This window comes from Patella vulgata, chromosome 9 (genome assembly GCF_932274485.2).
Source record: "Patella vulgata chromosome 9, xgPatVulg1.2, whole genome shotgun sequence".
Taxonomy (NCBI): Eukaryota; Metazoa; Mollusca; class Gastropoda; family Patellidae; genus Patella; species Patella vulgata.
In genome coordinates, this window is record NC_065887.2 from 5,616,239 (window position 1) to 5,642,008 (window position 25,770).

Genomic DNA, 25,770 nt, shown 5'->3' on the forward strand with positions numbered 1-25,770 from the left:
CTCTAACTCCTCTATTATATGGTTATATATATAGCAGCTATCTGTGATAAACTGCATCCGGATTTGAACATATTTGATATATGCCATGAGGCTAGAAAGAAAAAAAAATATAAAAAATTAAATTTATCGTTATTTCCTCCTATAACATATACACGACCAATGTTACTCCTAACTAAAAAACAGAGTACATTCCACAACCTGCAATGTGTCGCTTGTAAGTGTCCAAATTTGTAACGGATGTGAGTACTGTTTCAAACGGAAATAAATAATTTATTAAAGTAACATAAATACGACCCACTCATTTCCCCAAACCTTTAGCGTGATTGATGCCATATGTGTTTTGTAAGCTTCCAACTTGAGGAGACACGTGCGTACTTTTCAATGGAAATAACGTTTTATTAAAGTATTATAAATGCATCACCCCCCATTAACCAAACCAAGATAGATAGATACCATATGTGGTCACTGTGAGCTTCTGACATGTAAAGAGACGCTCGTATTTTTTCATCGGTCATAAATAATTTAATAAGTTACCAGATACCGCCCCCCCCCACACACACACACACCACACTTCCACACCGCTGATGTGATATATTGATACATTAGTGACCTTTATCTGACGGTAGTATGTTTCAAATGTAAACAAATGAAATGAAATGGTGTTAATGGTACACCGGTTCCCCTACAATGCTTCTAATAAAGCGACCCGGCGACATACGGTACTATAGGGTAATTTCGCCTTGGTTGGCCTCTCTAAGACTTACACTTGTATAGACTTTCAAAACGTACACACATGATCCAGTTCAGCAGAAATAAAAAAAAGTTGATTGATTTAGTATAAATTAAGTGTAATGACTCCCCCCCCCACCCTTCACCCTACTTTTTAAAAACATCCCAAGCATCTCCACAGCGTAATATGATGTTTAGTTGTGAAAAAATCACTGTTCTATATAAAAAAAAGAACATACCTATTCGAGACAGATGGGTCGGCGTTTAGGGTCGCAAAATAGAAGTGAATTAGCTCTAGGTTCTCTAAAAATGTTGGTAATAGCTATTATTTTTTGTGTTTTTATCATTATGTAAACCAAAACAAAAATCGAAACAACTCACCTTTCCTTTTCTTCGTCTCTAGTTGGGGGTGGTAACTGCATTTCAGGCCCAAACCCCTTTAATAATCTATCCGCCTCTTCACGGATTACAAGAATTTTGTGTGCCGTCTCTGCACTTAAGGCCGTTGGCGCGCACAGCATCAAAGATGCCGTGGCGTATAGATATTCCCGAACCTTTTCAATATTCCTAAGAAAAAAAACGAATGACAAAAATATAATAAGATAATAACCGATGTGTTTAAAAAAAAAAGTTTTTTTAAAGTTTGAAAACTTCCTAGTTAAATAAAAAAAACTTACATTTTTTACTTGTTGTTTTCTTTAGCGTTCCTTTCTGTCCTTCCTTTCTTTCCTTGAGTGCTGAGGTAGAAGAGTCGGTTGTCGCCATTCTTATACCGGTTAGCGGTGGGGGGGGGGGTGACCGTTTAATAATCGACAGATGGTTGGGTTGGGGTTGGGTTTCTTTTTGCTGACTCTGTTTTATTTCCAAACTTAAAGAGAATTGTCTGCGATGGGCTGCCAATATAATAACTATTATTTTTTTTGTTTTTGTTTTTTTAAAAAAAGAGAAGAAAATGAGTAGTAAATTGTATTACAAATGCACTGTTAAATTCTATTAACAGATTATACATTTAAAAAACAGAAAGAGAAAGACGCGTATGTGTGGGTGTGTGTGTGTGTGCGTGTGTTTGGGGTGGGGGGGGTAATTATCATGTACAGAGAATCGAAATCATGCCACTTGACTCAATGACGGACCTTGTGATTAAACGTCCAAATATTTCAACTGGTAGACACCATACACCAATCTCTTTAAAACAAAAGCGGGAGGTAAAATCACATCTGTTAAATAACCTTGTATTTAAAACATATATCCAGATGTAATCACATGATTTTATATTCAATACTACGGGTTTCTATATGTGTGTTGGAACGTTCGCTGACCTCAACTTTATATATATACCTAAAACAATACAAAATGAACTGCGAAACGCCTAGTGTTAATTGATTTAATGATTCATAACAATAGTCGCACCCCGTGGTCCCTGTCACACATACACAAACAAAGGTCAGATTCAAACACCCATTGTTGTATATGATATCAGAGACACGTTGTGTAAGTGTGTAAAACACGTACTCACTAGCCCGAAGGTCGCGTGTTCGAGATCCATGCATTGACCGAGAAAGTTCATCGTGTTTTTCTGACCCCCCCCCACTCCCTCAGCTGTCTAATCGTTCGGATGGATATGAAATGCAGTGAAATGAAATGAAATGGGGTTTAACGTCCTACTGTTCTGCTCCTATTCTGGGGTAATGAAGACGGGGATACGCCGTACAGTGTGGTATAAGGGAAATTTTCCCCAGGCAGCGGCCCTATCCCCTACACTTATATCGAATTCCAACTGCCAAGGGATCTTTTACGTGCCTGTCAATGTATACATGGGACCTGTTTTTCGTATTTCTAGAATCTGATCCCATTGTATCTGGCTATATTCTTCAAATTCAGACATTCTGTTACAAACAAACATAAACAATTAGTATATATGCTTGACCTTACAAATGAATTTAAAAAACAAAACCATAAAAAAACAATTAGCCTATCGACACAGCATTACAAATTTATTTTAAAAAACAAAACAAAACGTATTTATTGGTAAGGTGTAAAAAAAAACATAATGTAACAGCTACGCAAAAAATCTTTGTAAAAAAGAAAATGAACATACCTGTTTAAAATAACCAATACTGTTATAAAGGTTATCCGAACATACCTGTTTAAAATAACCAATACTGTTATAAAGGTTATCCTTCTGTTGGTAAAATGATAAGCGCCGGTTAAAAGTCTTGCTATATACCCCCCTCCCCACCCGATAAATAACCAATGGGTGTTGTGTATTCCCCAGCCGATTTACATATTAGACGTCTGGGTCAGATGACGTGGTCACCGTTTTGTGACGTATTTTAAAATATGTCTTATATTTTTTGTGCGTCAAACATTGGGTTTCGAAAAGCCTGATTCATTAAGCTGTTCGTTAGTTGAAGAGGGGTGTGGGGGTTGGGGAGTGGTGGTATTACGTTTTATTTCATTGATACATCTATTCTCTTAACCGTGTATGGAACACGACCTCATTACACGTGGCGGGAAACTGGGGACTGGCAGTTGGTATGATTCAAATATCCAATCGGTACCAGGCGTTTCTAGGTTCATTTGCATTTTTAAGTGAACATATAGTTGGTCCCGAGTTAGTGCCATATTTATATACGGCACGGGAGTTTTTAATACATATTCACGGTTGTCAAGGGGTATCACCCAGATAGTCGAATGAGGGTTATAAAAGTCATAGGTTACGTTTACACATGGGCGGGTGCATAAAAGAAGACCCTCATTGACAGTTGGATTTCAATAGATCAGTATCGTGTAGAGTGGATGACGGGGTACAATTGCACTACAACACACGGTAGGCCACCTATCATATCTTCAATAGTCGAAGTCACCGTGTAGGCCGTTAAACACTCTCTCTCTCTCTCTCTCTCTCTCTCTCTCTCTCTCCCTATATCTCTCGTAAGGTCAATATATTATATACAACTATTCAGCTGATGTTTTTTCCTCATTACTCCACCCAACACATTACGCCACGGCACCGAAGTGTGTGTGTATGGGGGGGGGGGGGCATCACGGGGTTAAGTGCGTAAGATGCTGGGTTACTAGACTTGAGGTCGTGCGTTGGATCCATGTACTGGCCGACAAAGTTCATCTCGATTTTCCAGCCCCCCCCGCCCTTGTCAGTGTTGCTGGACGGAGGGCCTGGCAAGGCTACTATCTAGTCCCTCGGATGATACGAAAAACTGAGGTCCCATGTATACATTAACAGGCACGTAAAAGATCCCTTGGCAGTTGGAATTTGATATAAGTGTAGGGGATAGGGCCGCTGCCTGGGGAAAATTCCCCTTATACCACACTGTATGGCGTATGCCCGTCTTCATTACCCCAGAATAGGAGCAGAACAGTAGGACGTTAAACCCCATTTCATTTCGTTTCACTGCATTTCATATCCATCCGAACGATTCTTGAAGTCGTGTGTTCGATCCATGTACTGGCCGACAAAGTTCATCCCGATTCCCCCCCCACCCTTGTCAGTGTTGCTGGACGGAGGGCCTGGCAAGGCTACTGTCTAGTCCTTCGGATGATACGAAAAACAGGTCCCATGTATACATTGACAGGCACGTAAAAGATCCCTTGGCAGTTGGAATTCGATATAAGTGTAGGGGATAGGGCCGCTGCCTGGGGAAAATTTCCCTTATACCACACTGTACGGCGTATCCCCGTCTTCATTACCCCAGAATAGGAGCAGAACAGTAGGACGTTAAACCCCATTTCATTTCATTTCACTGCATTTCATATCCATCCGAACGATTAGACAGCTGAGGGAGTGGGGGGGGGTCAGAAAAACACGATGAACTTTCTCGGTCAATGCATGGATCTCGAACACGCGACCTTCGGGCTAGTGAGTACGTGTTTTACACACTTACACAACGTGTCTCTGATATCATATACAACAATGGGTGTTTGAATCTGACCTTTGTTTGTGTATGTGTGACAGGGACCACGGGGTGCGACTATTGTTATGAATCATTAAATCAATTAACACTAGGCGTTTCGCAGTTCATTTTGTATTGTTTTAGGTATATATATAAAGTTGAGATCAGCGAACGTTCCAACACATATATAGAAACCCGTAGTATTGAATATAAAATCATGTGATTACATCTGGATATATGTTTTAAATACAAGGTTATTTAACAGATGTGATTTTACCTCCCGTATTTGTTTTAAAGAGATTGGTGTATGGTGTCTACCAGTTGAAATATTTGGACGTTTAATCACAAGGTCCGTCATTGAGTCAAGTGGCATGATTTCGATTCTCTGTACATGATAATTACCCCCCCCACCCCAAACACACACACACACACACACACACACCCACACATACGCGTCTTTCTCTTTCTGTTTTTTAAATGTATAATCTGTTAATAGAATTTAACAGTGCATTTGTAATACAATTTACTACTCATTTTCTTCTCTTTTTTTAAAAAAACAAAAACAAAAAAAATAATAGTTATTATATTGGCAGCCCATCGCAGACAATTCTCTTTAAGTTTGGAAATAAAACAGAGTCAGCAAAAAGAAACCCAACCCCAACCCAACCATCTGTCGATTATTAAACGGTCACCCCCCCCCCACCGCTAACCGGTATAAGAATGGCGACAACCGACTCTTCTACCTCAGCACTCAAGGAAAGAAAGGAAGGACAGAAAGGAACGCTAAAGAAAACAACAAGTAAAAAATGTAAGTTTTTTTTATTTAACTAGGAAGTTTTCAAACTTTAAAAAAACTTTTTTTTTTAAACACATCGGTTATTATCTTATTATATTTTTGTCATTCGTTTTTTTTCTTAGGAATATTGAAAAGGTTCGGGAATATCTATACGCCACGGCATCTTTGATGCTGTGCGCGCCAACGGCCTTAAGTGCAGAGACGGCACACAAAATTCTTGTAATCCGTGACGAGGTGGATAGATTATTAAAGGGGTTTGGGCCTGAAATGCAGTTACCACCCCCAACTAGAGACGAAGAAAAGAAAAGGTGAGTTGTTTCGATTTTTGTTTTGGTTTACATAATGATAAAAACCCAAAAAGTAATAGCTATTACCAACATTTTGAGAGAACCTAGAGCTAATTCACTTCTATTTTGCGACTCTAAACGCCGACCCATCTGTCTCGAATAGGTATGTTCTTTTTTTTATATAGAACAGTGATTTTTTCACAACTAAACATCATATTACGCTGTGGAGATGCTTGGGATGTTTTTAAAAAGTAGGGTGAAGGGTGGGGGGGGAGTCATTACACTTAATTTATACTAAATCAATCAACTTTTTTTTATTTCTGCTGAACTGGATCATGTGTGTACGTTTTGAAAGTCTATACAAGTGTAAGTCTTAGAGAGGCCAACCAAGGCGAAATTACCCTATAGTACCGTATGTCGCCGGGTCGCTTTATTAGAAGCATTGTAGGGGAACCGGTGTACCATTAACACCATTTCATTTCATTTGTTTACATTTGAAACATACTACCGTCAGATAAAGGTCACTAATGTATCAATATATCACATCAGCGGTGTGGAAGTGTGGTGTGTGTGTGTGGGGGGGGGGGGGCGGTATCTGGTAACTTATTAAATTATTTGTGACCGATGAAAAAATACGAGCGTCTCTTTACATGTCAGAAGCTCACAGTGACCACATATGGTATCTATCTATCTTGGTTTGGTTAATGGGTGGTGATGCATTTATAATACTTTAATAAAACGTTATTTCCATTGAAAAGTACGCACGTGTCTCCTCAAGTTGGAAGCTTACAAAACACATATGGCATCAATCACGCTAAAGGTTTGGGGAAATGAGTGGGTCGTATTTATGTTACTTTAATAAATTATTTATTTCCGTTTGAAACAGTACTCACATCCGTTACAAATTTGGACACTTACAAGCGACACATTGCAGGTTGTGGAATGTACTCTGTTTTTTAGTTAGGAGTAACATTGGTCGTGTATATGTTATAGGAGGAAATAACGATAAATTTAATTTTTTATATTTTTTTTTCTTTCTAGCCTCATGGCATATATCAAATATGTTCAAATCCGGATGCAGTTTACCACAGATAGCTGCTATATATATAACCATATAATAGAGGAGCTAGAGACTTATAGAATTAAAATAGATTGGAACTATTAAAACAAGTGTTTTGTTAATGTTTTTAGAATCATACTTCTTTGATCAACAGGGAAAAAAAGCGAGTCTTTTTAACAGGCTAATGGTAATTATTGACAAAATAATAAAAAAAAACATGGGGTGATTATTGTACCTTCTTCAATCCAAGCTATATTCCTATTGATCAAAGAATAAATAAATCGCATAAAAACAATTTTCTTTTTTATCTCAAAGAAGCAAAGAAAACGGGTTTTGGACGGAGGCTGTGTGACTATTGCAGGCCATGCAGGCATGTATCAATTCTAGGATGTATGAGTACTGTAGGGAGGGTAGGGTGGAATGTCTGGGTGCTGGATGGAGGAGTCTGTTGGTTGGAGGTGGGTGGGGTAGCTTAACCGTATAAAAGGGTGTGGGCTGGGCGTATGCAGGTGGGCGGGACATGCGCGGGCTGGACTGGGCGGACGGTGCGCGGGTTCGAGGTGAACTTCGCACGCTCATTACGGTGACCCCCCCCCCCCCCATATCCACAATTCAAATTTAAACTCACAACTTCATATTACCTAGTTGCCACGGGTTTCCATCATCACTACAATTAACCGTTAACCCCACTCTTTTTAAAAAAAAGGCGGACAACATTACAAACACAAACACACCCAACAATTCAAATTTAAACGGACATGGTGTTCATATTACGTCGTTGTCACGTGATTCTATCGTAACTAGGGTCAACAACCACGCCCATAATAAAAGGGGGATAACTCTTCTGACGTTGCTAAGGTAAACAAAACAGGGGAAGATAACCCTACCGGAAATACCCCTCCAAGTGCCCTACTTTACTACTTATATCGCTTCTTGCTTTCTTAAACCACTAACGGAATTAACCAATTACATCTCTTCTTGCTTTCTTAATCCACATTAAAGACATTGTCCACTAAACGGAAGAATAAACTGCCTAACACCCATTTCTCTCTTCCTGTCTATGTTATTTGTACAGAGTAATTCTCCTGTCAAAAGTCAAAACCTAGTAACTCACTTTTTTTTTTTTATCAAAATTGAGTTAGGACCAAATTTGTAGTTACTAGGGTATGTGCTTCCTGTTGTTGTACTAGATGTTCCAATCTTTTGATTTTGTAAGCAGTTACACCCATGACACAACCTAGCAACTTCCTTCATTTGCCTGGTATGCCACAGAAAAACCTAGTAACTCAATAGTCAAATCAATGGATAAGCTGGGGTTTAATATTCATTCATTACGTTTTCCTTTGCTTTCTCAAAATAAGAAAAACGTGAGTTACTAGGTGTTGCCTTTTGACGGGAGAATTATATTTGTGCTCTTCCTGTTTCTGTTATGGGACTCAATTTTATTGATAACTATATTTATTCAAATATATTATCATTACTAGCACCATGAAATACTCTTTTGGTATTTTCAACATTTTATAGGAGACATGCATTGTAAAAACGCACGATTTATATGGAATACAATCGCTGATGTTGTCTTACATAAAAATGGTCTTTGTGCTTTAAAGTATTTTAATTCTTATGTATTATTATTTTTGTTTCAGTATCGTGGAGAGTTCCGTTTGTTAGATCTGTCGTTGCGTAATATTACCGTGGGTGTCGTCTGCTGTTGTATCATTCTACCACTCAATCTATTTATAGCCTTCCTATTCAGACGCAGCAAGGTATGAGAATAATTTATTTCAGTTGTTTAAAAAAAGTATAATAGAATGTTAACAAACTGGCCAAAGAATAGATTTTAATTCTGATAATGATTAAAAACGTGATTTTACAGAACTTATCTATTATGAACAATCTGATTAAAATACAGATCTATATTTCGTTTCGTTTTTTTTATACTTTCGATGGCTAACACTACATGAAGATCTGACCAATTGTACTGGGACATCGTGTCAGGGATCATATGAGTGGCTTTTGATACTCTGACATCAGACATTGATTAATCCAAGAACTCACCGCAACGGACTGTTTCATTGGCTAATTCCTCATATGAACTAGAACACATGTTATATAACAACTCTTCCAGATCCTAGAGTAGTAAAGACAAGTAAAACAAAATTTTGAACTATAAAACTTATTTCAATAATTGGTATTATTTATTTCAGATAAGTTATCCAGGTCCAGAACCAGATAAAGTTTATCCAAGTGGCAAACAATATGGTGAACAAATTTCAGAAACTGACGAAGAATCTGTCCAACCTGTTATGACCTACTCCATCTTGGATCAGTCTATTTTAAACTGGCAGGGTATACAAGATTGGGCCCAGAAACAGTGGTTGAAGCGGCAGCAATCGTTACGTTCTAATGCAGACAGCGTGAAATCGCGGCCCAACCCACAGCTAAGATCACAGACGGGGGAATCGGAGAGAGATCCAAATTCTCCGACAACGGAATTAACCTCGACAACAATCAACGGTCCAATCAGCCCATTAGATTCTCCCATCAGTCATCAAACTAGCGGTATAACTACCCATAATCCACCTAACATCCTTGGTTCCACCTTGTTGAGCTCTAGTCCGCAATCATCACCTCCCAGTCCGCGACATCTTCCACCAAATTCGTGGAATTTTTCCCAGGGTCCCCTGTACGGTCCTCGCTATCTACCGACCTCCAACACCGTTAATGGTAGAAACCTGTCAACCAATCACGATCTTCCAGTACTTCACGTTCCAGTCTTACAGAATGTTCGACGGGGCTACGAGACAGATCAGGCCTCAAGTGGATTTGTGGATGCTACCAGCCAATCACAGGCCACTGCTGAGCGCACCAGAATAAAACTTGTGTCTGAAACCAGTTCCAGTAGTCGACAGTCAAACACAGGTAGATGGCATTATAATAATTATGTACAGGTCATAACTGAGCTTAACATAAACTCTTGAATTACTGGCATGATTATCATAAGATCTGTCATTTGAGTCAACTGGCGTGGTTACAATTCCCGGCTTGTACTTGTCAAGGAGTAGGGTTGCCTGTCCAACCTTGTGGGTTTTCTCCAGGTCCTCCGGTTTCCTGCCACGGTTAAAGACCCATACACGCAGGTGAATTATTGAAATGAAAAAGAAACATATGTCAGTCCCGAAATGACCTAGTTTGTGTCGAATGGATGTTAAACCCTCTTTCTGTCTCTGTCTCTATCTCTCTCTCTCTCTTTTATATGGTGTATATGTTGGGTAGAATATAATGGTGTATATGTAGGGTAGAATATAAGGGTGTGTATTTTATATGGTGTGTAGTTTATGTGGTGCGTATATTATATGGTGTGTAGTTAATAGAATATAATGGTGTATATGTTGGGTAGAATATAATGGTGTGTAGAATATAATGGTGTGTATATTTATAGAATTTAATGGTGTATATTTGTAGAATATGTTGATAATGGTCGAGGATGGCGATTATTTTTACCGTTCTGGTGTCGATATGTAGCATGGAGTCTATGTATCATGATTATAACAACTTGTACTGTTGTCACCATCTTGTATGGTTTCAGGTAAGGTCTATTCTATTTATAGATGCGAAATGGGGGAACTCCCTGATACATGTATTTATAGATAGGGGGAACTCCCTGATACATGTATTTATTGTCAAGTAATGGGGGAACTCACTTATCGGAAGATTCAGGGTTTCGTTCTAATGATAGACGAGATAATTCCCTAGGATTTTCCAGCTTTGATTCAGTGGTGCAGGACGGGCCTGGCAAGGAACAGCCTCTAGTCGTTCCAGCATTTAAACCTAATTTAATTTCTAGTAGAAAAGTAGGACGTTAAACATTTAATTTCATTTCATTTAATTTGATTGCTATTCATAGCCCGGTTGGTGAGGTTGTGCCATTAATTTAATTTCTAGTTCAAAAGTAGGACATTAAACCCCATTTCATTTAATTTGATAGCTATTCATGAGCCCGGTTGGTGAGGTTGTGCCATTAATTTAATTTCTTATTGAAAAGTAGTATGTTAAACCCCATTTCATTTAATTTGCTTGCTATGCATGAGCCCGGTTGGTGAGCTTGTGCCATTAATTTAATTTCTAGGTGAAAAGTAGGATGTTAAACCCCATTTCATGAGCCCGGTTGGTGATGACGTGCCATTAATTTGATGTATGTATTTTCAGGTTTGGTTACAGCAAGAGTATCATGTGGTTACAGTCCTTATATTTTAGTTTCATGATCTGTGTATTTATAACTCAACCCTTGATGATCCTCATTATAGTTATATATACAGCCATTACATACAGAAACGATCCATCCATCTTGAATCACCATGACGATGGTTACTATGGAGTGAGGTATGATGGCAAGAAGAAGATGGAGGAGAAAAAGAACGAATCACCAAGTGAAGAATTTGAAAGGGTAAGTTTTTTGGGGGTTTGCTTATGAAAAATATTTTGTACAGGATATGTGAATGGGATTAGGGAACAGGCTTTTTGTAAGAAGGGGGGGTTGGATGGCTGAATGGTTAGCGTGCGCGCGCTGTATCATAAAGTCTGTCATTGAGTCGACTGGCGTAGTTTCGAATCCCCGGTTGTACGTGACAAGGATTAGGGTCGCCTGTCCAACCTCGTGGGTTTTCTCCGGGTCCTCAGGTTTCCTCCCACTGCTAAAGACCCTACGCGCAAGCGAATTATTGAAATAAAATTAAACCATATGTTAGTCCCGAAATGACCTAGTTTGTGTCGAGTGGACGTTAAACCCCATTTCTCTCTCTCTTTTGTAAGAAGTTATTAACAAAATTAAACGAAGCGACTTGGTGAAATAAGTTACTAAATAAAATCCATTGTAAGTTTTCAGGGTCAATGTTATTTTGTTGTTGATTATTATATCTTGGGGGGTTGGATAGCCGAATGGTTAACGCGGGTATGTTGTATCATAAGGTCTGTCAATGAGTCAACTGGCGTGGTTTCGATCACGGTTGCATGTGACAAAGAGTATTGATGCCTGTCCATCCCTCGTGGGTTTTCTCCGCATCCTCTGATCGCCTCCCACGGCTAAAGACCCCTACGAGCAAGCAGATTTTTGAAATAAAATTGAACCATATGTTAGTCCCGAAATGACCTAATTTGTGTCAAGTGGACGTTAAACCCCATTTCTCTCTCTTATTATATCTTATTTCATCTTTTTTAGGGTGTAGCAGCAAGACAGAGATCACGATATTTACGATTTGCCCGCCCACCACAAGAAAAAACGTTGATAGAAGCACGGAAGAAACGTATTAAAGAGAAACTGGCGTGTTCTTTATTTAGAAATTGTATGGTACAGCTGTTACTGGTTTTTTGTGTGGGTTTCATGGCATATGGTAAAGACTCGTCAGCTATTTATAATCTGAATACAGCTCTACATAAAATATTCTTACAGTAAGTTGACTTGTATCTTGTATATATTCACAGGTGATCAGCATGGTGACTACGGCACGGGCTCGCTAACAGGATCTCGGTTTCAAGCCCTGTCAAGAACATTCCTCAGAATGTTTCCACCTTGTCAGTGGTGCGTGACGAAGGGCCTGACAGCATCTTATCCCATGTACATGTTACCGTGCATGTAAATGAACTCTGGCCAGTAGGCCGTAGTGCAGCTGTCTTGGCGAAAATTTCCCTCATAGCACACTGCATGGCGTATGCCCCACCTTTATAGCCCAGTTGGAGCAGAACAGTAGGACGTTAAACCCTATTTCATTTCATTTCATTCATTCCACAGCTAAAATCTTTGCTTGCAAGCCAAATATTTAATATTTTCAATTTTTTTTCTTCCAGGAATGGTAATCAATCATTTCATTCTATTAAAACAATCCCAGAATTCTATTCCTGGTGTCAATCTTCTCTACTGGATAATCTTTACGACATCAAGACATCGACAACCAAACCTGAGGGTAGTTATGGGTTACGGAACAGTTATCTGATTGGTTCAGCTAACTTACGGCAGTTACGTGTTCGACAGGAGCCGTGTTTGAGTGAGTTTGCGATTCCGTTACGCATCATGCCTGGAGTTTATGAATGTCGTTATTCCTACACGCAGCAACATAAATCGTCAAAAACCTTCGGACCAAATGACATCTGGACCTGGCAACCGGCACAAGGTGGTGCCTCATTATGGGGAAAATATGGTTTCTATGACAACTCTGGATTCGTTACAGAACTGAATGATTCAAGGTAGGACAATAAGTCATTTTAAAATGATAAAAAGGGGGATTGTTCAGCTCAGTTCTATAAATGATCTTCCCAGACCAATAAGAAGTGACATTGGATGTTTCAATAAGAGCATACATTGCTTCACGGCTCATATGGCATTGTCTTCTATAAGCCTTTAAAAAATCTGATATAAGAAATAATCCAAATAACTTTTTGACTCACTATAACTACGGGCAATTGAATTATTATGTAGATTTTTTGATTAATGTTTTATGTTTTTGTTGACAGGAATATAGCCTCTGAACAGATAAAAGAGTTAGAAATATTGAAATGGATTGATCGCCAGACTCGAGCTGTGGTTATAGAATTCACCATTTATTATATTCCTGATAATTTATTCACGTATGTAATTTTTCATCATCCAGATTAAAAATATAAAATTTAGTTTAAGCAGAAATCTTGCTTTCTTTGTTGTGAGCCTTTATGAATAGCCTCATTTCTACAAATTGAATAGAATCCAGTACATCGTTTCGTTTGATATATACTCTCAATGTTTATTACATGCCATATTAAGATCTTGGATGAGCATTTCAGTTGATTTATTTTTGGCATTTCTTTCTCAAAATGAAATAAAATGGGGTTTAACGTCCTACTGTTCTGTTCCTACTGGGCTAATGAAGACGGGCATACGTCATACAGTGTGCTATGAGGAAATTTTTCCCGGGCAGCGCCACTACGGTCTACTCTTATATCGAATTCCAACTGCCAAGGGATCTTTGAGGTACATGCCAATGTGTACACAGGTCCTCAGTTTTTCATCTCATCTGAACAACTAGACAGCTGTCTTTGTCCGGCCCTCTGTTCTGCACCGCTGACAAGGGGAAACCGCGTTGGAAAATCTCAAACTTTCTTGGCCAATGCAGGAATCAAACAAACGACCTCCAGGCTAGCGAGTCAGTGTCTTGCCCACTTAGCCACCACGGCTCCGATTTCTTTATCATGTTTTACTGTTAGTTTGATATAATCAGTATTAATACGATTTGATTTAGCGTTGATACGATTTGATTTAGCGTTAATACGATTTGATTTAATGTTAATATGATTTGATTTAACATTTATTTGATTTGTTTGATAGGTGTGTGAGTTTATTGGTTGAGTTACCAGAATCTGGCGGAGTTTTTACTCGACCCTTTATATCGTCAACATATCTCTTCCGTTACGTGTCCACCATGGATAAATTTATTCTTGCCTTCGAGGTAATTTATATTTATCATACTATAAAAGTGATAGGATGTTTGTCCGTACTAACAACATGTATATTTGTGGGGTTGGGGGGGGGGGGGTCTAATGGACTTACACATGCATTTTAGATTATAAGGTCTGTCAATGAGGGAGCCACGGTGGCTAGGTGGTAAAGACGCTGGCTCGCTAATCTGGAGGTCGGGTGTTCGATCCCTGCATTGGCCGAGAAAGTTCATCCAGATTTTCCGACGTGGTTTCCCCTTGTCAGTGATGCAGGATGAAGGGCCTGACAAGGACAGCTGTCTAGTCGTTCGGATGGTACGAAAAACCGAGGTCCCGTGTACACATTGGCATGCACATAAAAAGATCCCTTGGCAGTTGGAATTCGATATAAGAGTAGGCGATAAAGCCGCTGCCCGGGCAAAATTTCCCTCATAGCACACTGTATGGCGTATGCCCGTTTTCATTAGCCCAGTATAGGAGCAGAACAGTCGGACGTTAAACCCCATTTCATTCATTTCATTTCTGTCATTGAGTCAAGTGGCTTATCTTATCTTAGTGGCGTGGTTTCAAGCCCACACATGTATGTGACCAGGAGTGGGACTTCTTTCGGCCCTATTGTTTCCTCCCACAGCTAAACACCCCTACAGACAATGAATTAATTCTTGAAATGAAATTGAACCATGTTAGTCCTGAAATCTCCTAGCTTGTGTTGAGAGTATGTTGAACCCCATTTCTCTCTAGATAATACAGAATAAAAATCTAACCCAGGGGCTTCAGTTAATGAGTCTAGTCTAATCTAGTCTTAGATCAAAAAAAGTTATACTGACTTTGATGTACACTGTAATGTAAGTCTGTCTGTTTATAATATAAGTCTTTGTTGCTATAAATTAATATTTTGATTTTTTTTTTCTGTGTTTCAGTTATTATTTATTGTCATTTCACTACACAAGGTCAAATGTCAACTGGTTGCCATGGTGAAGGAAAAGAAGAAATATTTTACCAGTTTTTGGAATATGATTGAGGTGATTAAAATCCTTTATTTAATACACACGAGATAACATGGTGAGGGTGGGAGAGGGTGACAATCACATAATCATAGAAGACCAATAAAAGATTGAAAAGTGTTATCTTCCTCTCTTGGACACCATGGTTTCAGACAGAAACAAATCACTGTGAAATCAACAGATATTAATACAATCTATATCTTGTTAAAATAACAGATAACTATGTGCAAGCAATATAATGAACTCTTGTCAACTCCTACTATATTACCAGGGGGATCACGTGGCTAAGACGCTGGATCGCTAGGCTGGAGGTCGGGTGTATAGGAGCAGAACAGTAGGACGTTAAACCCCATTTCATTTCATTTCATTTACAATTTTACCATTAATGACCCATTTCGACAAACATCAACATTTCGGCTAACCGATCACAGCGTTCCATCATTTCTTTACTTCCTGTTTGATGTATCTTTAAATAAAAATATTTTGTATCTTAGTCAGGAATTGATTTAGTTATAGGTTGTCTGGACGTTCAAGTCTGTTTATTTTTGTGTTTCCAGTTATTGATGTGTATAGTATCTATGGTATATATAGGATGTTATATATATAGATATATACTGGTATCAGAGGTGGTGGAATATTTCCGTAGTACATACTATCAACAATTTATCAACATATCATTTATTTGCTGCTGGAATGAGGTAAGTTGTGTATATGACATAGGGTTGGGTGGAATCAGGTAAGTCATGTGACATGTATATCACACATGGTTGGGTGGGGTGGAATGGGATAAGTCATGTATATAACACATAGTTGGGTGGAATGGGGTAAGACATGTATATAACACATAGTTGGGTGGAATGGATTAAGTCATATATATGACACATGCTTGGGTGGAATTGGGTAGTTTTTGTATATGACACAAGCTTGGGTGGAATCGGGTAGTAAATGCATAGGATAGACTGTAGTGTAACCATGAGATGTCACATGATGGACCGTAGTGTAATCATCAGATGTCCATGATAGACTAGTATAACTATGGGATGTCACATGATAGACTGTAGTATAACCATGGGATGTCACATAATAGACTGTAGTATAATTATGGGATGTCACATGATAGACTGTAGTATAACCATGGGATGTGACATGATAGACTGTAGTATAACCATGAGATGTCACATGATAGACTGTAGTATAACCATGGGATGTGACATGATAGACTGTAGTATAACTATGGGATGTCACATGATAGACTGTAGTATAACCACGAGATGTCACATGATAGACTGTAGTATAACTATGAGATGTCACATGATGGACTGTAGTGTAATCATCAGATGTCCATGATAGACTAGTATAACTATGAGATGTCACATGATAGACTGTTGTATAACCATGGGATGTCACGTGATAGACTAGTATAACTATGGGATGTCACATGATAGACTGTAGTATAACCATGAGATGTCACATGATAGACTGTAGTATAACTATGAGATGTCACATGATGGACTGTAGTGTAATCATCAGATGTCCATGATAGACTAGTATAACTATGAGATGTCACATGATAGACTGTTGTATAACTATGAGATGTCACATGATAGACTGTTGTATAACTATGAGATGTCACATTAATAAATTATTAACCAAAATGAATTTTCATGTCATATCTTCATATATTTGTTATTCTAGTACCTCCAAGCTTTAATTGGTTTTGTCTTATTTCTACTGTGTGTTGACTCAGTTCGATTGTTGAATCATAATTCATGGTGTTTAAAAGCTGTTAGTTTTTATCAACGATCACAGAGAGAATTACTTTTATTCACAGTAAGTGGAAAATATTTTTTATATATCGTAAAATCTGATAGAGTGTAATGTGCTTCAATAATTGAGAGATGGTAGTTATATCACCTGAGAGATGGTAGTTATATCACCTGAGAGATGGTAGTTATATCACCTGTTGATACAAACATTGAGAGATGGTAGAACAGAGATAGGATGGTATCACCTCTTACCATCCCGTCTGTTTGATTAGAACTTCGCTGCATGTTTGTTTCAACGGGTTGAGGTATTTATAAGATTACACCATATTCAAATTGATGCCTCTTTTAGCTGCTGAAAGCAGATACAAGTTGGTTTTTATTTAGAGATATTTGGATTAATTCACTCAGGAATTCATTTGCTCTTGTATAGAAATTTGTACAATCCCGGATGACTGGTTGTTTATTTTACAGCTATTGTTTGGTGTTATGGTAATGGCGTATAGTAGTGCTGGTGTTGCGTTATTTGGTACAGCATGTGAAGGTTTAATGGGTGTGTGGTCTGGTATATTCACCATGGTGATGGCGTTGACTGGCGTATATCCAGAATCAGATATAAACCAATCAGAATGGACTAATTTATTTATGTTTACATATCTAGTATTTGCGACAGGACTTCTCTCCGCCTACGTAAGTAAACTTTAAAGATTGCAGAATAAATCTCTTCTCATCTTCTGTTATTCTTCAGTTAGTTATAGCTGTCTGCTGCACTTTTTGGTGGCCTTTCTATGTCCTTTCAAGGGATGGATGGCCGAATGGTTAGCACATGCGCACTGTATCATAAGGTCTGTCATTAAGTTAACTGGCATGGTTTTGATTCCCCGGTTGTACGTCACAAGGAGTAGGGTCACCTGTCTAACCTTGCAGGTTTTCTCCTGGTCTTCCGGTTTCCTTCCTCTACTAAAGAACGCTACGCACAAACGAATTATGGAAATAAAATTGAACCATATGTTAGTCCCGAAATGACCTAGTTTGCGTCGAGTGGATGTTAAACCACATTTCTCTCTCTCTTTTTCTTTTATTAAATATTAAATCTTGATTTTAAATACTACATCCACGTGATTTTACATTAAATGCATCCATGTGATTTCAGGTTTTAGCTGTGTTAAGTCGCCGAGTAAAATCGGAGAAAACAATGGAAGTGTTACAGATGGGTGTAGCAGATTGTCTGTGTTTTCTGTGGGACAAGTTTCTCATCAACATGGGGATTCGAAAAACACACCAGAAACAAGAACCAGAAAATATTTTGCCTGCTGTGAGTTTTATCGTATTACACTGTAACCTAGGTATCATTTAATCTTGTGTATCTAGCACTAATATCTTTCACATTCATTCAATATCAAATCTTTGTTTAAAAATTCGTAAAAATCGTTTAAAATCACCAAAAATCATCTAATTTGTACTTGCATCCAGTTTAAAGCTGGCCATTCAATTTTGTCAAATTAAATCATTTTGGGTGATTTTAAATGCTTTTTACAAATTTTTAAACAAAGATTTGAAATTAAACGAATGTTAGTGTTAATAACAAACGTTTGTTTCCAAGATTATTCTACTTAAAACACTCTCCACAGAAGAAATTTATCTCTAATACTTGCGGTATCTTCACAAGGTAGTGATAGGGTGACCCATGCACCTACAGAAATACAGTCAACCGCTGATAGTTCGAGACTACCACTGAAGCGTGCACATTCGCCGTGTCGAGGCCAACTTTCTGACAGTATGATACTATAAATAGCCATGGCACGTGCAATTCTCTACAAATCTATCAACTATTACAGCCGTAAAAAATTTATTGTTGACGATTTTGAATAGCAGTAAAATTAAGCTTCTTGGTTATTACAGCAGATTTAGAAATTACGTTCGTTTCATTTTTTAAATCGCTTTATCATTAACTGTACCGTTAAGAGCGGCATCTTTTGGTTTAGTACAAATAATATCTCTGAAACACTCGGGTTAGACAGGAGCATGATACTAGCAGTAGTTTCATTTTACTTTTACAAGCTTCTTAAAACAATTGTTGAGCTAGCTAACGTGCTCATTTGTAAATTCAATTTCTTGTTCTAGCTTTCTGTTATGTTTCATAAAAAAGTAGTCTTGATTATCCCGACCTGTCAATCAGCCCTAGAATGGTCGATAGACTGGTTAAGCGAGACTAATTTCAAAACAAGGGCATGTAACCTATCTTTTACTCAAAAGTGTCTGGATGTTATGGACGACACATGGAACCAGTTTTCAGTCTATTATTTATAGATGATTAATGGTCATAGCTTATTAAGTACAACATGATCGTTTATTTAGTGACTATAATTGTGTGAAACTGATTTGAGGCTTGGCATATATATAAATATTGTGGCGAAATTGTCGAGATATATGGAGATATTTATTTATGGTAGGTCACCCTAGTAGTGATCAATAAATGAGCCCTTGATATAACATTGACTCTTATTCATCTGTTCTGTTATTACTATAAACTACCACTTTATTTGATTAAGTTTTTATAAATGGAATATTAAAACTAAAACAAAGGGTATTCAGTTTGAGAATCCCAGTTTTTATAGACCCCCACCCCCTTCAATTCCCAGCCCAATCCCTAGCCCAGATGAAATATTTTTGAAAAATTGAATACCAATAATTTTTCAGATCGCAGAGTTCAATTTTCCTGAACCTTTTTTTTACCATAGGATTTTAACGTGGCGTTCGACCCCAACCAGGCGATTTTTGAAGTGGCGTTCGACCTCAGCCAGCGATATTAAAAGTGGCATTCGACCCCAACAAGGGGATTCTCAAAGTTGTATTTGACTCTGACTAGGGGATTTTAAAAGTGACGTTTGATTCCAACCAAGAGATTTTAAAAGTGGTGTTCAACCCCAACCAGAAGATTTTAAATAGAAAATCCAAATAAACAAATGACCACAATTTTAATTGATGATATTATTATATTGTATGATTTAATGGATAACATTATTATATTGTATATCTAATGGATCTAATGGACAATATATAAATATATTGTATATCAAACGGATAATATAATTATATTGTACATCTAATGCATAATATAATTATATTGTATATTTGATGGATTATACAATAATATTGTATATTTTAATGGATTATATAATAATATTGTATATTTAATGGATAATATTGTATAATTTTATGGATTATATTGTATAATTTAATGGATAATATAATTATAATATATATTTTCAGGAGTTTATAATGGCTGAGATAGAGTACCAGGTAGATGAGTTGTTATTTAGGATGAATGCCCTGTCTGGTTCCAGCGCTTTACCCGATAAACCCAGAACATATTTCACTGATTCTGATGCAACCCAACATATCGTCGGGGATGATGGGATATCTACCGGTGGCTCTGAGGTAATTCAGTCTTCTCCTAATTTCATGATACTCGAATATAGTTCGTTAATTAACCCTTTGGGGCTGAAAGATCCACCGCAGATGCCCCTTGGATGGAGTACCGTGGCGGCCAGTATACCGCCTGCTAGGTATTCTAGCCTCGGTATTCTAGCTGGTTTTTCGGCCTTTCGGGTCGTAAGGGTTCACAATAAATGTATTATATGAAAAAATTTTGCTCCATTTTTACCTGGGAGGCTAATATCGTTCAGGGGGTCGGAATCAAAAGGGTTAATAGCAGTTCTTTCATTCTTCCTTTTTCCTGTCCGGTTTTGTTTAATATTCATGAGGTGGAAGATTGAGGAGATAACTTACGAACATCTCAACCTATAGATGCCTTTAACCTGCAGTAGATACCCTCTTTAATATTGGTATCAGATGGTCAACACCTTTCAATGTTACTAACAACTGCTTGCAACATGTTCGACTCTTTGTGGTTATAAAAATTAATCAGAAGAAAAAATGTTGTATTCCTGTTGCCTGTCCAACATCGTGGGTTTTCTCCTGGTCCTGTCAATATATAACCCAGTATTATCAAAAAATAACCTAATGTCACAAAGGTGCGTACCAGCATAATTACTGCAACCAATCTGCCGTAATTTACAATAAGGAAAGAAAAGTGCTTTGCATGGGAGGATCACCTGTCGAACACTAGGTTTTCTCCAGTTTCCTCCCACTGCTAAAGGCCCAAATGCGCAAGTTATAAATTATTGTAATATAACTGAACCATATATTAGTCACGAAATGACCTAGTTTGCATCAAGCCCTATCTCTCAATGGACAAGGGTCGTTTGTCCAACCTAATGGGTTTTCTCCAGGCCCTCTGGTTTCCTCCCACTGCGAAAGACCCCTACGCGCAAGTGGGCGTTAAACCCCATTTCTCTCTCTCTCTCTCTGAGATATTTAATTGGTAATATTTTTTTTGCAGCATGATCATATGTTAGTTGAAGGAGATCGTTTAGAACATCGAGTACAACGTATAGAGGACAAACTCTGTGCCAACGAACCTTACCTGGCTCAATTACTAAAATTAGACAGCGTTGGTGCTGATGTTCTATCACAAGAGAAAGAAAAACAACTTCGATCTCATCTCGAGCTGGAAATATTTCGACAGTTACAACTTCAACGTCAGGAATCAAACGATTTAACAGACGGGCCGTTGTTATTGACAACAACAGATAACTCTGGTCATAATACAGAACAATCAAACACCCTATCTAGTAAGTCAAATTATTTACAAAATTATAAATAAAGACACAATAAGTACTGTGAGATATTGGCGTACCATTATTTCAAATAATGTACGGGCATTATTTATACTAGTTGAAATATTGGAGTCATGTGACATATTTCATTGAAATATAGTGTCTATGTTTTAAGTTGTTTAATAGTCCCAAGCAAGACATAATGTAATATATTAAAACAATACTTGGGCTAACGCCCTCGTGCAGGATCAATTCGGGGCTAAAAGTCAGTTCAAATTGTATTGATTTCGTGGAACTTCATGTTCATTGTAGAACATCAATCGAACAGTCAGGCATATATGGCGAATATTTATTTTTGTTAAATTTAAATAAATAAAATGATTATTGAGAGTTTAAACTATGAATTTATTATGACCAAATTCAACTGATGGTTTAAACTATGAATTTATTATGACTGAATCAACTAAACAGTGAATTATAAAATTAGAACAAAACATCGAGATGTTCTATTTTCCCCCCTGATCCTTACAGTATCTATATAGATCCTCAAGAAATCAAACTTTACGCAGAGATCTACCGAACCTGTCAAAGTAGATGTTAAACTCTCTCATGTCTTATTCGTGTAGGGGGTTGGGTGGGTGAATGGTTAGCACGCTGTATCATAAGGTCTGTCATTGAGTCAACTGGCGTGATTTCGATTCCTCGGTTGTACATGACAAGGATCAGGGTTGCCTGTCCAACCTTGTGGGTTTTCTCCAGGTCCTCCAGTTTCCTCCCACTGCTAAAGACCGCTACGCGCAAGCGAATTATTGAAATAAAATTGAACCATATGTTAGTCTCGAAATGACCTAGTTTGTGTCGAGTGGACATTAAACCCCATTTCTCTCTCTTATTCTTGTAGATATATGTTTATGTGTTTGTATTTTCCAGCAGGTGAGTCCAACAATCAACAAGATACAACGTGGTTAGCAGGGGGCATAACTGGATTGGAAAACTTGCTTAAATTACAAGAATCTTTACCAGAGTCTAGTTCATCAAGTCCCGACTCTACACACGATAACCGTGGCAACAAACAACAAACTCATTCAAAACAACGACCTATAATACAGCTTAAAGGCTGCATCAAGACGGCTTTACTGGAAGCGAAAAATACGAAACGTTCATCATCGTCCGACAACGTTTCTCCGCAATCATCTGAGAGCGACAAGGCTCATGCTAGAACAGACTCATCTTCAGGACAGTCGTCAAATACTGGCAGTCTCACAAAAAATACTCCGTCTGCACCTGGTATTAAAAGAAAAGAATCAGACAAACCACCTCTCAAAACCGCTTCTTCAAAAACTAACTCACCGTCACACAGCTCCTCCATCTCGGCAAAACCATTGCCAAAAATTAAACCAGCCATTCCACCTAAACCTAGTTTTATGCGCGGAAGTCTTGCCGAGTTGAAATCCAGTAAAAACAGTCCTAATTTGCGGAAGTTGCGCCTGGCTCCTGACCGCTGTTCAGTCAAAGAGGCTGCTAGTGGTCATGTGGGAGAATCAAGTTCTGGTTCAGAACAAGATGGCGGTCATGCGTTGAAAGTTCCAGCTGGTAAACGTGCTCTACGTAAAACCAGATCTCAAGGTCGTGGTAAAGGTCACGGTGAGATTGCGTCTGCTCATATTCTCGGTGATTTAGAAACAGACGTTTTTGGAGAAGAAGAAGAGGAAGATATCGAAGATGAAACACAAAAATGAATTTTAATTTGGAGAAAAAATAGAAATGTAATACCACCTGTTGTTCATGTTTTGTGTTTGTGAATTGTGAGTTTGTTTTGATTGATAGGGAAATCTGTATCTGTCATTGACAATGTCTGTGTTGGTCTGCGAGTTTGTCTTCAGCATTTCTGTTTTTTTATATGTGATACAGTTCTCCTGTTCTTAAACAGCTGTTTTACATATTGACCCAAACTGGAGCTTCTATTAAATATTACAAGAGATTAGGGTTGAGGAAGGAATATTACAAGGGGTTGAGGAAGGAATATTACAAGAGATTATGGTTGGGGAAATGATTTCTCCAATCTAATGTTAAATAGATCTGTATATGTTATATTTTAAATTTTTGATGAAATTTTTGATAAACCAATTTTAATATTTACACATAATTTATTTCTTTAGTTTATGACTCAAGGAGAAGATTCAATTTTTTAAACCAGTTGGGTTTTATTTACTTTTTATCAGATATAAAAGATTTTTGTAAAGAAGCTATTTTATTATATACTGTGCAATAATATTATAACTATGTCAAATAGTACTTTATTACTTTATTCTATGCAGTAATATTATAATTATGTCAAATAGTACTTTATTCTATGCAATAATATTATAATTATGTCAAATAGTACTTTATTCTATGCAATAATATTATAATTATGCAATTATTGAGATGATATATTTATAAAGTTTTATCTCAAGTATGTCTGATCTTGTATTTGTTGAAATATATAATCATATATAATAATTATTATACTAATCTGTCCATGTTCACTTGTACAGTTCAATCCATATATGACTGGATAGTAAAGACAATAGAATCGCCATATGCCTGGATGGTAAAGACAATAGAATCACCATATGACTGGATGGTAAAGACAATAGAATCGCCATATGACTGGATGGTAAAGACAATAGAATCCCCATGACTGGATAGTAAAGACAATGCAATCCCCTTATGACTAGATAGTCAAGACAATACAATCCCCATATGACTGGATAGTAAAGACAATACAATCCTCATATGACTGGATTGTAAAGACCAAATAAAAAAAAAACCCTATATGGTGCTTCTATTCAAAGATATTTGTATATATAGACCTATTATGTATATTAGAAATGTCTTTTGACACGACAATAAAATTTGAGTAAAATTTAACCCTTGTTATAGTTCTCCCTAACATTGTGTATAGTGTGACATTATTTCTTCCAACTTAATATACGCGGGAGCCATGGTGGCTAGGTGGGTAAGATACCAGCTCGCTAGCCTGGATGTCGCATGTTCGATCCCTTCATTGGCCAAGAAAGTTCATCAGGATTTTCCGACATGGTTTCGACTTGTCATTGGTGCAGGACGGAGGGCCTGACAAGGATAGCTGTCTAGCCATTCGCATGGGACAAAAAATCGAGATCTTGTGTATACATTGGCATGCACGTAAAAGATCCCTTGGCAGTTGGAATTCGAAATAAGAGTAGGCCATAGTTGCGCTGCCTGGGCAAAATTCCCCTCATGGCACAATGAATGGTGTATGCCTGTTTTCTTCAGCCCAGTAGGATGTTAAACCCCATTTCATTTCATTTATATTGTCTAAGCTGGTAAGTTGTTACCGATGACTTGTGAACCTGGACCCTTTGATAATGACAAATTTTGTCATTAAATGTTATACATGTGTGATGTAAGCATAATTCTAAACTAATGTTTAGTATGTATAGAAAATGGTTAGAAATTATACAAGCGAGTAATTGAAATAAGGTTGAACCATATGTTAGTCCCGAAATGACCTGGTTTGTGTCGTGTGGACGTTAAAACCCATATCTCTCTCCCATATCCAATATTTCATGTCTTTTCCATAATAATTAAGGAATTTTAAATAAATATGTTAAAATTTAGAATGTGTAAAACGATTGTCACAGTGAATAGACACAAACTATGTCATTTCGCGACTAACATATGGTTCAATTTTATTTCAATAAATCACTTGCGCGTAGGGGTCTTTAGCAGTAGGAGGAAACCGGAGGACCCGGAAAAAACCCACAAGGTTGGACAGGCGACGTCACTCATTGTCACGTACACCCGGGGAATCGAAAGTTAACTCAATGACACTGTACCTTATGATACAGCGCGCACGTGCTAACCATTCACCAGTCAACCCGTAAGTTCTAAATCAATGTACAGTTAAGTGGCATTTACACGATACAACCAATCCATACAACCATCGGATGCAGCATATTGGACGACTGTTTGCGCAACACACTGGCTCTATTCGTTGTATGAGTAACATATGTTCTGTATGGAAGCCTATAACTACCATTCATAATT

At 37.7% G+C, this 25,770-nt stretch overlaps 1 protein-coding gene across 1 annotated transcript; it reads left to right on the plus strand.

Annotated features, from left to right (window-relative positions):
• Window positions 1–5,726: 5,726 nt before the first annotated feature.
• LOC130014253 (polycystin-2-like) lies at window positions 5,727–24,609 on the plus strand. The gene is made up of 17 exons (XM_056103170.1): window positions 5,727–5,744; window positions 8,430–8,549; window positions 8,991–9,705; window positions 10,249–10,372; window positions 10,993–11,230; window positions 12,002–12,231; window positions 12,628–13,023; window positions 13,291–13,404; window positions 14,138–14,258; window positions 15,168–15,269; window positions 15,809–15,949; window positions 16,947–17,081; window positions 17,489–17,704; window positions 18,168–18,329; window positions 20,288–20,455; window positions 21,420–21,711; window positions 22,627–24,609. The coding sequence occupies exons 3-17, from the start codon at window positions 9,090–9,092 to the stop codon at window positions 23,433–23,435; spliced, it is 3,864 nt and encodes a 1,287-aa protein (XP_055959145.1). The 5' UTR covers window positions 5,727–5,744; window positions 8,430–8,549; window positions 8,991–9,089; the 3' UTR covers window positions 23,436–24,609.
• Window positions 24,610–25,770: the final 1,161 nt, after the last annotated feature.